The 13905-nt window shown below is 44.0% G+C and overlaps 1 protein-coding gene across 5 annotated transcripts in view; it reads right to left on the bottom strand.

The window, feature by feature from the left end:
• The window catches only part of PRR5 (proline rich 5), a 147465-nt gene that overhangs the window by 72714 nt on the left and 60846 nt on the right, over positions 1–13905 (bottom strand). For 2 of the 5 annotated variants that reach the window (XM_019544312.1, XM_019544309.1), the window contains one exon: positions 13328–13441. The exons of 1 other annotated variant lie outside the window; for it this stretch is intronic. In XM_019544312.1, coding sequence (XP_019399857.1) covers positions 13328–13431 — 104 coding nt within the window. In that variant the 5' untranslated portion in view covers positions 13432–13441. Of the gene's footprint in view, positions 1–13327; positions 13597–13905 lie in introns of all 5 variants that reach the window. 2 more of the 5 variants (XM_019544310.1, XM_019544308.1) reach the window with 1 other exon arrangement.

Consider the following 13905-nt stretch of genomic DNA (forward strand, 5'->3'; position numbering starts at 1 on the left):
GGTCATTTGACCCCAGTATTCTTTCCTGCCATGGCAGGGGGTCGGACTAGATGATCTGCTCAGGTCCCTTCCGACCCTAGAAACTATGAAACTTTGCTGTAGCTTGTCACTATGGTGACAAAGCATTTAATTTAGACACACTCACTCTAAATAGTCTTACCTCTCAATCCTAACAGGCACAGCAGGAGATTTTTATATCATTGTACTGCTCTTCTTGTTTGCCTGTACTTGGGAATAGGCCTCATAGCTTGTTTGAAACTGGGAAGCAGAATTCCCCACCCTAAACTGCAGTGCATATTTCTAATGTGCTTATTCAACATGCCAAACTCCCACTGATGTTGCTGGCATTTCTGTGCATGAACACAAAATAGCAATTAAGATTTGCAGCACTGCTTAGAGACCAACAGTGGGTCAAATCAGATGGAGTTCACCATAAATACAGTCCAGGGTTCTAAGTCTTAACTTTGTTTAAATAATGCATCATGTAGGAAACAAACATCTTTTTACTTTAATATTGTACTTGGATTCTTAATATGTTTTTAGACAGGGGTGGGCAAAATATGGCCCACAGGCCAGATCTGGCCCACTGAGCCATACTGTTTGGCCTGCAGGGCCCCTAGAAATTTTTTAAAAATTAATATTTATTTGCCTCTGGCTCCTGTCAAGTGACAGGATCCAGGGGCAGTAGGACCCAGCGGAAGCCACAGCAAGCTCCTGGAAGAGCAGGGCCCGCCTTGCACCTGCCCGAGCCAGGGGACCATCAGACTGTTCCCGCCCATGCTGGAGCAGGAACTTCAGTTAAGAGGGGGTCAGGGAGCATGCTGGTCCTCATCTGGCCATAGGACTGGGGTGGGGTGCTGGGAGCAAGGGGGTGCACTGGAGCCAGCATTGGTGGGACTAGAGCAGAGTGGCTCTCCTCTCTCCATGCTTAGGCAGCCCGGCCAGGTGTGCCCCGGGTTCCTGCCACTCTGCTGGCACTGGCCCCGGGGCACTGCCCAGCTGTTGCTGACTCCCAACCCCCCTGTCCGACCCTGGGAGCTGCACAGGGGGCCCCTTGAGGATGCTGGGGATGACATGACCCAGTGGAGATGTGTCCCAGGGCGTGGGGAGGCAGCACAGAATTTCCATCCCATGCCTGAGGCGTGGGCCAGCAACGGCCTGGCTGCCCTGCCCATGGAAGGCTCTGGTGGGTGCTGCCAGCCTGGGGGGAAGGCCTGGGCCCCCCCTGCCCTGAAGAGGCCCAGTGGCAGCTCACTTCCTTGCCCCAGGATGGACAGGGATGCTGTGACAGAAGCAGGAGCAGATCCATGGCCACTTTTCTGCTCCAGGAGTTCCTGCAGCTGCAAGGAGCCCAGGGGCCCTCAGAAAGCTCTGGCTCCTGGTGCAGCCTCCCTGCCCATCCTGGGACCAGGGGCTGAGCTTCTGCCAGGCTGCTGGGCCCCTACGGGGCAGGGGGGGAGTGGGCCTTCCTCCCAGGGTGGCCGCACCCACCAGGGTTACCCGTGGGGGAGGGGGGGGCAACCAGACTGTTGCCATTCCAAGCCTCAGGTGCAGGTTGCAACTTCCTTGCCGCATTCCTGGACTTCCTGCATCCTGGGCCATGTGCCACCCCCAGAGGCCTCAGGTGGCCCCCCGCACTGCCCCCAGGGCTGGCCAGGAGCTTCCCTGGGGCCCCTGGCCTCCTGGAAGCTGCAGGAGCTGCTGAAACAGAAAAGCAGCCATGGCTCTGCTTTGGCTCCTGGTGCAGCCTCCCTGCTTGTCCCAGGGCCAGGGGGCAAGCTGCTGTCTGGCTGCCAGGCCCCTGGGGGGGTTGGGGGGTGGACTGGGCCATCCCCCCAGGGTGGTGGCAACCCCCAGGCCACCTGTGGGGTGGGGCATCTAGGCCTTTGCTGCCTCAAGCCTCAGGCACACGATGCAAGTTCTGTACCATCTCCTTGGGCTTCCCGCATCCCAGGCCACATCCCCACCGACTCATGCCACCCCCAGTAGCTCCAGGAGTCCCCCACACTGCCCCCAAGCCTGACAGGCCCTTCCCTAGCAGCCTCCAGCCTCCTGGCAGCACCAGGAGCCACTGGAGTGCAAACATGGTCATGAGGCTTCCAACAGCAAGGGCCCAGCTGGCTCCCCCCTTGTAGCCCTTCCTGCAAACCCCACAGCCACACCCTACTTCAGACACAATCACACATCCCACAAATATCACACACACATATCCACAGATCCTCACAAACCCCACATTCACCCACCCACCCATACCCTCCAACACTGTCGCACATCCCACACACTATACAAAAGTAAAACTACATTTTGAGCTATTATGCAATCACTTCTACATATAAAGCACAAAAACACAGGTATCTGGACAAAAATATATTTTTAATTGGCATAATTTGGTTTTTTTTTTCCAGTTCTAAGTTAGAAAACCCCTTCTCTGAAGGAGTACTTCCAGGGGCAAGGGAGGGACTTCCAGTGGCAAGGGTCAGAGGTCAGGGCATGACTTCCAGTCCCAAAATGGTGACCAGGGGGCGGGGCACCTGTCAAGGGGTGGGGTTACCCATGCGGCCCTTGACAGCTTGCCAAAACTCACTAGGTGGCCCTCTGCCCAAAATAATTGCACACCCCTGTTTTAAGTGCTCAACTCAACCACTTTTCTTCAACCACAGGCACCAAGTGAGCTTTGGGAAACACTTTGCTTCCCCCACCACCTTGATACTGAAAACATTAGTTTCCATGATGTCAATAGAGACAGCAGAATTCAATATTGGATGTAGCACGTGGAGAAATTTTTTTAGCACTGGAGAATTATTACATTGAGGACATCTTGCTCCAACAGGCATTAAGATTCGTTGGCCATTTGAGGGAGCAACGCCTACAAGAGGACAAATATTTTGATTGCTGGCTGAGAGCAGAGTAACTGGGGAAGCTGATCGTGGCACCTGTTACCAACCACCATTCATTTTCACAGTGCAGAGACAGATACAATATTATGTAGTGAAGGGACCTAGCAGCCTCATTATCAGGAAAACAAAAGTGGTATGTCAATCCAGTGAGAGTACAGCCCACTAGTCAAAAATGCATAAACAAATCAGAAGAAAAAATACTACTCCCTCTCTGTCTCTCTCTCCCCACTTTCTTCCTCCCTCCCTCTTGTTCATTTAATGACATTTTTTCAAGATGCAAAATACCCCTTGTTTGAATCCCCCTCACGCACACAAATAATCTAATATGGTTGATTTTGGCTGGCTTGAACAGACGCACTCAATTAACAATCACTTGAAAATTGGCAGATAAATGTCTCTGGACACATTTACTGTTATGAGTAATATGTGAGGTACGATTAATGTAGTGAATAAAACAAGCACTCTTTGCATGCTCTTCTGGTTCAGCAATTAACTTTGGAATGTTTTCCATCATCCTCTTGTAGAGCAGAATGATAAAAAGTACTGACTACACCCAAAAGCACTCTCTTGCTCTTTGATGATCCTTTCTAAATGAGGAGTTCTCTTTCCTGAGGCTCAACATTAACTAAAATCCAAAGAGGATGCCATCTCACACTGGGCATGCTTCTCAACAAATGTTAATGGAGATAAATGGATGCTTTCAAGCAGTAGTTTTCAAGCTACTGTTGCATTGTAGCAGAACTTCATCATCCAAGAACTGCCTGAGTATGAATGATCTGGGTTCTACTGTCTCCATAATTAACACAAACAAACCAGATTTGGGAAGAAGGAACCAAATCACAGTTTTGAAATGATAGCTTTCTAAGCTGTTTGTGGTCTTCCTGCATGTGGACAAACTAACTGCTTAATGCTGAACCATGCTCCAGTCACTTGCTTATGCTGTCATATGCACCATTTTGTTTTAGAATATGACCTGATATGTACACTAGATAAGGAGACAGGGAAGAGAGTGCTCATTTTCCCTTCACACATCACAACTCCTCAGGAATTCTTCTTTTGGATATGAGTAATTCCCACTGACTCCTAATGGTAAGATCCTGTAGTGGAAGAAGACAGTGTCAGGAAAAGATTACTTTTATCTATCAAAGTAGGACAAAGCGATATAAAATCCAGGCAGCCTACAATTTTAGGAAGCAGTAGAACAGGCAAGGAATTATTTCAGGCAGGAGGACGCTTACCAAGTTTTGGCAAGCTGTTGAGGGCTGCATGGGTAGCTTCGCCCCTTGACAGGTGCCCCATCCCCTGGTTGCCATCTTGGGACCTGAAGTCCCACCCCCTAACCCCTGACCTTTGCCACCAGATGTCCCTCCCCTTGGCCCCAGAAGTACTGCTTTCAGCAAGAGGTTTTGCCATCTTGGAACCAGAAAAATACCAAATTATATTCTAAAAAGCAAACATCTAAAACATTCATTAATTTGATTTCAAAAAAATATTTTCCCCCTGGTTTACATGCTGTCACGGTGTGGGGTACCAGGGATGGCAGTGATGCCCCTAGGGCTCCATGACCGTGCCAGCTTCACCCTGTGGGTGCCTTCTAGCCTCATCTGCCATATCTTGTTGGTTTGGATAATAGATAGGGAGGCTGCCCTCTAGTTGCTGCGCAGTCATGGTTCTGATGGACCCCACTAAACCCTGCGAGTTCTTAGAACCCTTGTTCGGTCCCACTCTAAGTAGGTGACTCGCAAGACACCTAAGGCCTGATGGGCTAGATACATGGCTCCAAAACCGCCTCTTTACCACACCCCATGCCTCACAGATGGTATATTAATGTAATGAGGTCTTGGTCTAATTCAGACTTCTGTTATCACTGGACTCGCTGCAGCCCCATCTCCACACCCTCTCTAGCGCTGGGCCTAAAATCAAGTCTTATGCTTGTATATTGTGGGGAGGTGGGTATAGGTTTGTGGGGAGCTGCAGGTATGTGGGGTGAGGGAGCATGTGGGTATCTGTGTGGATATGTGGGGTGCAAGTGGTCTCTCCTTCTGCTTGCACACATCCCCATAGCGGCGAGGCCTCATGCTCCCCAGTTCAGCCATGCAGCCAGGAGCCACATGGTGCTAGAGCAGGACAGGGGCAGGAAGCAAGGAATTAGCTCAGGGTAGGAAGGGCTGGGCTTCTGTTGCCAGCTCCCCCTGGGTCCTACTGCCCTTGGGCCCTGTCATCTTTGACAGGCAACCAGGAGCAGATAAATATTTTCTAAATTTTTTTTAGAGGCCCCGCAGTCCAGATACAATGGCCTGGTGGTATCTTTCCCACCCCTGCTGTAGAGTGGTTTTTTTGTTTTGTTTTGTTTTTTGGGAGGGGGGGAGAAATCACACTATGAATATATTATGTATAGAGTTATGGGCCAGCACCTCAACTGGTGTGAATCGGGTTTGATTCACTGATCAATCAGCTGAAGATCTGATACAACAGTTAGGTGTAACTGGAATAAATGAAAGGTCTAGAGAATATCAAGCCCACATCACTCATTGACTGAAGGAATGGAAAAGAAACTAGAGTATGAAAATCATTCTCATCTTTTCCATCTGAAAGCAAAATACTCTCAGACTTAAAATGTTTTGTGAAATTCTATCAATTTTCCTGAAGTTTCATTCTGTAGAAAAAACAGAACAGAAAGAAAACAAAAACCCTGAAAAAGTCTCATTTTTGGAACAAAACACTTGAATTTTCACTTTGAGATAAGTTTCTGGTTTTTTTCAGACCTTTTCCCACTTTGTCTTAAATTACACATTGTAAAGCAAAGTCACAGTCAAAATTAAGTCTTGGTAGGATGTTTGATTTAATCTAATTATTTTATTTCTTTGTGAATAGCATTTTAAAAAAGATTCAGGATTTATTTGAAATTATAACAAAATCAACTAACAAAATCCTTTGCTAAGTTTATTCTTCTATCCTCTACACAGTGTTAATGGATACTCAATGAAAGTACAGAAAAATATAATGAATGTAAGTGAACAATTACTTTCAGTCGGTTGCTCAAGACCAGAAATTATCTGTCAGTGGCAATCACTAGCGCACATTTCCCTATAGTATAAGAACACTGCAGGCTGTAAAGGCAAACACATATATATATATATATATATCTGTGTGTACAAAGACAATATGGTATAAGAAATGAAACATGAACAAAGGTACATGTGAACACAATACAATACAGTGGAACATACTCGTGTCCAGGTTACTTATCTAAAATAAAGGACTAATCAAGTATTTTCTAAGCATCAGTACAAGTCTACTAAAACATATCACAAGAGGCAAAGAAGCAGCATAGCTATGACTTGCCAAAGATAAGAATGCTTTCTGACAGGAAGTCCACTCTATCCTCACTGGGGGACTTGTCAGGAGCTGCACTAATCTCTCTTATTTATATATCGCACAGAAACCACAGACTGCAGTTAATCGTCACAAGAAAATTCACAATAACGGAAGGAAAAATGAATTTGCAGTGATAAAAAGAAGAGGTCTGAAACCAGCTGACCATATATCTCCTCTAACTTTTCTAGAGCTTGTATATCCTGGTGTTTACCTGACTTTTCTCTCACAAGATCAAGGCTACAGAATCTGCTAACCCTGTGACCTGGGATGCAGTATGGGTCTCTGAATGAATGGGGGAGGCAACCTAGTGACAGATGATGAGGAAAAGGCTGAAGTACTAAAGGCCTTTTTCACCTTGGTCTTCACAGGCACACCCAGCTCCCAGACTACTGCAGCTGGCAGCAGTTTGGGGACAAGGTGAACAGCCCTCAATGGTGAAAGAACAAGTTAGAGACTATTTAGAAAAGCTGGATGTGTAAAAGTCCATGATGCTGGATGCCATGCATGCGAGGGTGCTGAGGGTGTTGGCTGATATGATTGCAGAGTCCGTAGCCATTTTCTTTAAAAAATTGTGGTGGGGGGGGGGAAGGTTGGAAGTTCCAGATGATTGGAAAAGGGCAAATATAGTGCCCATCTTTAAGAAAAGGGAAGAAGGAGGATGCAGGGAACTACAGACGAGTCACAGGCTCACCTCAGTCCCTGGAAAAATCTTGGAGCAGGTCCTCAAACAATCTATTTCTAAGCAAGCTACCAAATGCTGTAGCTTGGAGAAGAAGGTGATTAGGAACAGTCAGCATGGATTCACCAAGAGCAAATCATGCCTGACCAACCTGATTGCCTTCTATGATGAGAAAACTGGCTCTGTACACGTGGGGAAAGCAAATATATACCTTGACTTTAGCAAGGCTTTTGACACCCTCTCCCACAGCATTCTTGCAAGTAAGCTGAGGAAGTATGGGTTGGATGCATAGACTACGGTGGATAGAAAGCTGGCTGGATTGTTGGGCTCAATGGATAGTAATCAGTGGCTCAACAATATCTAGCTGGCAGCCAATATCAAGGGGATGGTCCTGGAGCCAGTTTTGTTCAATATCTTTATTAACAATCTGGAAGATGGGATGGATTGCACCCTCAGCAAGTTTGTGGATGAGGGGTGTAGTAGTGAGGGGTGGAGGAAAGGACTACGATTCAGAGTGTTCTAGACAAATTGGGGGTTTGGCCTAAAAAAAGTCTCATGAGGTTCAACAAGCACAGATGCACTTAGGACAAAAGAATCCTGTGCACCATTACAACCTGGGGACTGACTGGCTAAGCAGCAGCTCTGCAAAAAAGGACCTGGGGTGACAGTGGACAATAAGATGGATGAGTCAGCAGTGCACCCTTGTTGCCAAAAAGGCTAACAGCATACTGGGCTGCATTAGTAGGAGTGTTGCCAGCAGATCAAGGGAAGTTATTAACAGTAATTATTCTGCTGTATTCTGCACTGGTGAGGCCACATCTGGAGTACTATGTCCAGTTTTGGGCCCCACACTATAGAAAAGATGTAGACAAGTTGGAGAGTGTCCAGGAGAGAGCAATAAAAATGGTTCTGGGGCTGGAGCACATGACTTATGAGAAGAAACTGAGGGAATTAGGTTTATTTAGTCTGCAGAAGAAAAGACTGAGGGGGGATTTGATGGCTCCCTTTAACTACCTGAAAATTGGTTCCAAAGAGGATGGACCTAGATTGGTCTCAATGGTGACAGATGACAGAACAAGGAACAATGTTCTCAAGTTGGAACAAGAGAGGTTTAAGTTGGATATTAGGGAAAACTAGGAGGATGGTAAACCAGTGAAACACGTTACATAGAGAGGTGGTAGGATCTCCATCTTTGGGGGTTTGTAAGGCCTGCCTTGACAAAGCCCTGGCTGGAATGATCTAGTTGGGGACAGTTCTGCTTTGAGCAGGAGGCTGAACTAGATGACCTCCTGAGGTCCCTTCCAATGCTAATTTTCTATGATTCTATGATCCAAAACTTCCAGTGATTTCCATAGATGTAATGGGTGCTCAGCAAATCTCAAATCATCACCCTAAAGCTGTTATTTGCATTTTTTAAGGAACTGAGGTCTTCCCAATAGTTTTTTTTAAAAGAGTTGAAGAACAATGGTAAAACTGTGGTTATGCACTTTTGCGTGGATTCTGACCCCATTTATTCATGTCATGTTCACTGTCCTTCCTACTTGCTATTTCCAAACTTACATATGTATGAAAATGAGTTGTTTCTGCAAAATATTTAGATAGTATTGTTTGATTATGTAACGTTTGCTGTTTAATAAATCAAGAACCACATTCACATGCAAAAAAATGGCATTGTTGAGAACGCCAAAGTATTCATTATTTACTACTTACTATTCTCCCGTTTAAAAAGTTCCAGTCAACTAGTCAGTAGAAACAATAGTGTGAGAGTAGCCAGGCACACTGAAAAACCCAAATAAATTTTATTAAAATAACTATTCCAGACGAGCATTCTGGAAGAGCTATTTCCATATATAAATATATTAAAATAACTCTTCATATATGATCTATATAAAGACAATCATATTTCCAAATAGGAGGGGGGGTGTTATTTGTTGTACTTTAATTCATATTTAAAGTCTAATTTTCAGAACTAACTTAGGTATGTAAACAGCTTAAGGTCTCATGCAGGAGAAAAATGAATGTCTGTAAGAGTGTACAGATGTTCAGGCTTTTTCTTCCACAGTAAAAATTGTCACTCCAGGAGGAGAAAAATAATCTGGGAACAGCAAAGATTAAGGTGAGTTTCTCCTGGAAAAGTGAATTTCTGTATATGCCATAAGTCTCACTGAAATACATGGGTGCTTTCCTACATGTCTCAGTGTATCTCTACCCTAGATCTGTGCTGTTCTTAAGGCTGCTGCTGCTGAGAAACAAGCTTCACCTTCCCTCTCCCACACCACACAATCCGAACTCAGAACTGAGGTAGTGAAAGTGATCCAGGTCATTCCAGAGATTTTTGTTTCTTGTAATCTTGAGAGCAGAAATCCTAAAGAGCAGTAGAGTAAATGTGGACCATCCTACAGAAGCATAACCACCAGGGTGCCCAGCTGCATACCCCTTTGAGGATAGGGGTATCCAAGAGCTGGTGCCTTCCTAAGCCACTTCTGAAACAGGATTGAGGCTCTGAAAATGTTGTTCAAAACAAACAATTCCAATGTATTGTTAGCTGAAATTAAGCTGTGTCAAGCAACCCATGACAAGAAATCAGTTTGCAAAAGTCAAAGCCTTCAATGCTTTACAGTCATTTTTAATTGCACTTATGGAGGCAGACAGTTTAAGTGACTTCTCCAAGGTGCGATAAGAAGTTGACATCAAGGCTGAGTATGGAATTACAGAGTTCATCATGTCTGACTGTTTCTCTGTTCAGCCACTAACTATTGCTATCTCTGAAAATTCCAAAGAGGGCTAGGAAAGGAGACGGCAAGTCCTTGGACCAAAACAAAATACCTCCACAGAACTAGCAATTGTGGGAAAAGGGAAACTCTCCAAGCAAAAATGGAAGTGTTGAGTGTGATAGGCTTGAAAAATTAGGAAACTGAATGGTAATCTGAAAAAGCTCTGTATTTTTAACTGAAGATGAAACATGGTCCTCTCTCCTGGGGAATGAGTCAGTGTACACACTACATTCTTGTAAACCAAGTTCAAACAGGAAAACTTCCTGATCACATTTCACTGCTTGGATCTGTGGCTGATTTTACTGTTGTAACACAAACCTCTTTCTTCCTATACTTTGGATCCTTTTATTCACTAATTAGCTGTCCTTCAACTTGCTCTCAGTCTTACCCCTTTATCTCTGATGCCAAGGGGAATGTAAGATTCATTTCCCTATAGGCTTTTCCCACAGCAGAACTTAGCCAATATCAACCGCTCATTAGACAGGGTGTGCCGACTCAGTCATAAAGCAAATGTCTCCATGTGTTTTCTCTACTTTAAAAAGGCTCCCCTTGGCTAAAGATTATAAAACTGTGGGCTTCTCAGTCCAATTGGTTTAGTCAGAATTCAGCCCTGCAGCAGAAAACAAGCAGTTTGAGACAATGCTAGTGAAAGAATCAAAGTTATTTCAATCCCATGCAAATTCTATGAGCTGTATTGAAGCTGAATTATTCAATTATTCTGCCAGGGCTTGCTTATAAATGTACGCTGGCTGAGGAGTTGGTACACAATGCTTCTGGGATTCATGGGAAAGTGGATGCTGAAGAGGCCACACTGCAAAGATTAATTTACATAGTAGTGGGCAGAAACTCAGCAGTGACTTCCCTTTGATATGACAATTTCAAGTAGCTTCACAGTATACTAGCTTTGGAGATGAAGGAAAAAAACATGCAGAAGAATAAACCTTGTGTGCTGAGTAGAAATTAACTAGCCTTTTATAGTCTGCCCTCACACAGCTACAGAGGGCAAAAGTCACCCTATAAAAAATACAATCACAAGGGCTTAAACTGATATAAACATAACCAATTCGATAAAGAAATATCACTAGACAGCCAGACTGGGGCAATCCAAAGTTTGCTTATGTGAGGGAGGAACAGAGCGTCAGTAGACCTAAAGAAGAATGTGGGAAAGGGAGAATGGAGGGTGTATTGATTAACTCCTCTGAGGCTCCCATTAGTATAACACGGGAAACCTTAATAAAATGAAGAGGACCCCGACCAGTAACTAGATGCTGAGATTGAACCAACTGAGAATGTCAGGTGCAGGGTATGACATGGAGTGCTACTTCACATCCCGCTATATGAGTTTTGCGAGATGCCTCTCTAAAATGCAGATACACCCCCACCCTATGCCACATCCAGACACAGATGCTAACATTAAGCAAGTTACCAGAAGCTAAGATTTAAATACACTAAAGTCACGCTTGCTGAGAAGATAAAGCATTTTTTTGCACCTTATGACTACCTTGATAAGCAAGAATCTTTAATATTTTTCACACAACTAAACAATACAAATAATTCTCTTACATAAAACAAGTATATTTTTATGAATCAAAGGCTCATGTTCAATTACACAGCATCCCATAGCTTGTTATAGCAGCTGCTTTTGCTTTATAGCAACAGACAAAGAAACCAACAGCTGTTATGTATGACCAACATTTTCAAAAGTGGCCACTGATCTTGGTGACTCAAAGCTTAAGTACCCAACTTAAGATATTTACACAAGAAGCCCAATTTTTACAGACAGCTGGTCATCCATCCTTTGAAAATCAAGTTTTAAGAACCTCAAATTGGACACCCAAAAGGTACAAGTCACAGCTATAAAGCTAGACAACTTCACAGGTAATTGATCCAAAGTAGTAATAACCAAACCATCATTTAGGCTCAACAGTCCCAAGCTGAAATGAAGACACATGCTCCAAAGCATAAAGTATTACTGAAAGTACTAAAACCCTTACAGCCAAGATGGAATCTGAGCCCTTTGGAAGGCCAAAAAGAACCCTACTTATCACCTTGCTCTAGCACAGAAAATGCTTTGTATTATTTAATAGACAGCAAAAGGACTGTACTTAGCGCACTCTAATAAAAATGTTCCTATTATGTATTATTTATTAAAACTTTGGAGCATTGTAACGCACACATGCCAACGTCCATTTTCCCTGAAAAACTGAGATGTGTGAATCTCTGGTCGTAAGGCAGCAGCTTTGCTTCCTTCTCTGGAGTGGTTTCAGAGCTGTGTGCAACAGAGCAGCCGAATGGTGGTATGTTCATGCTGAAGGAGAATGATGACCTCATGGCCAAGAGGCAAGGTCAGTCATCAAGTTCACAAGCCAGTGAAGAAATTACTCACATGTTCCTGACTTAAACAACATGTGATGTGGGTGTTAATTAAACCTGGTTAAATATGCAGGAGACCTTGCAGGTCTCCTATAAACAGATGAAAGTCTCATATTTGGCAGTTCCTGGCTGGTGTTTTGTCTGAAAAGCAGTTAATAGGAGCATATTTATTTTCATTTTCCCCATGTGAACAGGGGATTGCAAGATTCCCTTCCACACAGTCCCTCAGTCTGGAACTTCCCCTTTACCACTATGACTGGCATGTACCCCACTCCCCACTCCTTGCCAATAAAAGCTGTCAGGACACAATTATGAAAAAGCTTCAAGGGCCATGTCCTACATTGAGGGTAAGATCAGCTCTCTTGATTCCATTGGGCCTACTGGAGTGCTGCTCAGCATGAATAAGGATAGCCAAATCTAGCCCTCATTAGCACCATCACCTAGACTCCCTTTGCTTAAGTTGCAAGTCTAATAAAGAGCTCATAAATTTGCTCAGCTTCAGTATCTTAGAGCCCAATTCTATTTTTAAAAGTGACATGAACTTTTTTTTAGTTTGAGTGCTATCGACTTTAATTATACTTAGGGTCCAAAGTGGTTAAGTCAGTTATGAAATTGGAAGTCAAACTCATAAGTCCCCTAGATGCTTTGGAAAATTTTAATCTGAGCACTTAAACTGCTAGAATATTTTACTCTATTTTTTGACAAGCAGTAACAGACTTAACATGTATACATACAATAAGCATTTATACATACAATATTTACAGCAAGTAAAAGAAATAATTTCCTTTTAATTCCAAAGCACACAGAAAGCAGAGTAAGGCAGAATGCATACTTTTTTTAATGCAACAAAATCAACCCTGAGCTAAGATATCTAGCAAGAGACACATTTGTATCTTGGTCCTTTAAAAGAGTCATTTCCTGTCAGAATGAAGTGCAGGCTGAGCCATTTGCAGGAAGGGATAGTCTATAGTCTATTTTCTATCAGTATTCAGAGAAAGATTAACAGCAGCTAGAAAAAAGCTGCTCCTGTTTTTTTACTGAAAGTATACCCTGGTACATGCAATGTATCATTGCAGAAACCTGGAACATTGTCTACTTCACCAGCTGGGATTTTCTTCCCAGCAATGCAGACTGTACAAAAATATAAAAAAGATGATAATTATGGTGTTAATTATGCCAGCTACCATGGGGAAGCTTTGCGGTAAGTACAACATGCAAAAACTTACCTGTTCCAGGTAGCGTTGGAGCAGGCCCTTCGCTGCTGGTTCCCCCGCTCATCTAAGGCTGCCTGCTCTCTCTTGCCCAGATCACTGAGGCTGGGCGAACTCATGAACTTCAACCTGCGAAGAGTCCTCATGGTCAAATGTGTGCTTGCGCGTGGCAGCTACAGATACACCATCCTTTTTACACACACACACACGCAGCTGGAGCAGCAGCAGCAGCAGCAGCAGAAGCAATGCGAGCAGTTCTCTCCGTCTGCTGTTCAAAAAAGAAACTTAAAAAAAGAAGAAGAGAGAACCAGTCTCTACGGAGCACACCTCTGCCAGCAAGAAAACAAACCTTTAATCAGATCAACTCTGACGTCATACTCTGTGGTTAATAATTTCTCCAGTCCTTTTAAAAAAGGAAAGTTGAACTCCTTGCTGCTGCTCTAACACTTTCTGGGCCCCCTTTTTAAACAGCAGCTGCCCAAAAAAGAAATATTTTCCTGCACCCTGACCTCACTAGAAATGATGACTGATTTCAACATGCTGCATGCTCCACCTGTCGTGGGAATCACTCCTTTACTAAGTCAACTGGTTTT

This window comes from Crocodylus porosus, unplaced genomic scaffold (genome assembly GCF_001723895.1).
Source record: "Crocodylus porosus isolate Cpor-Errol unplaced genomic scaffold, CroPor_comp1, whole genome shotgun sequence".
NCBI lineage: Eukaryota > Metazoa > Chordata > Crocodylia > Crocodylidae > Crocodylus > Crocodylus porosus.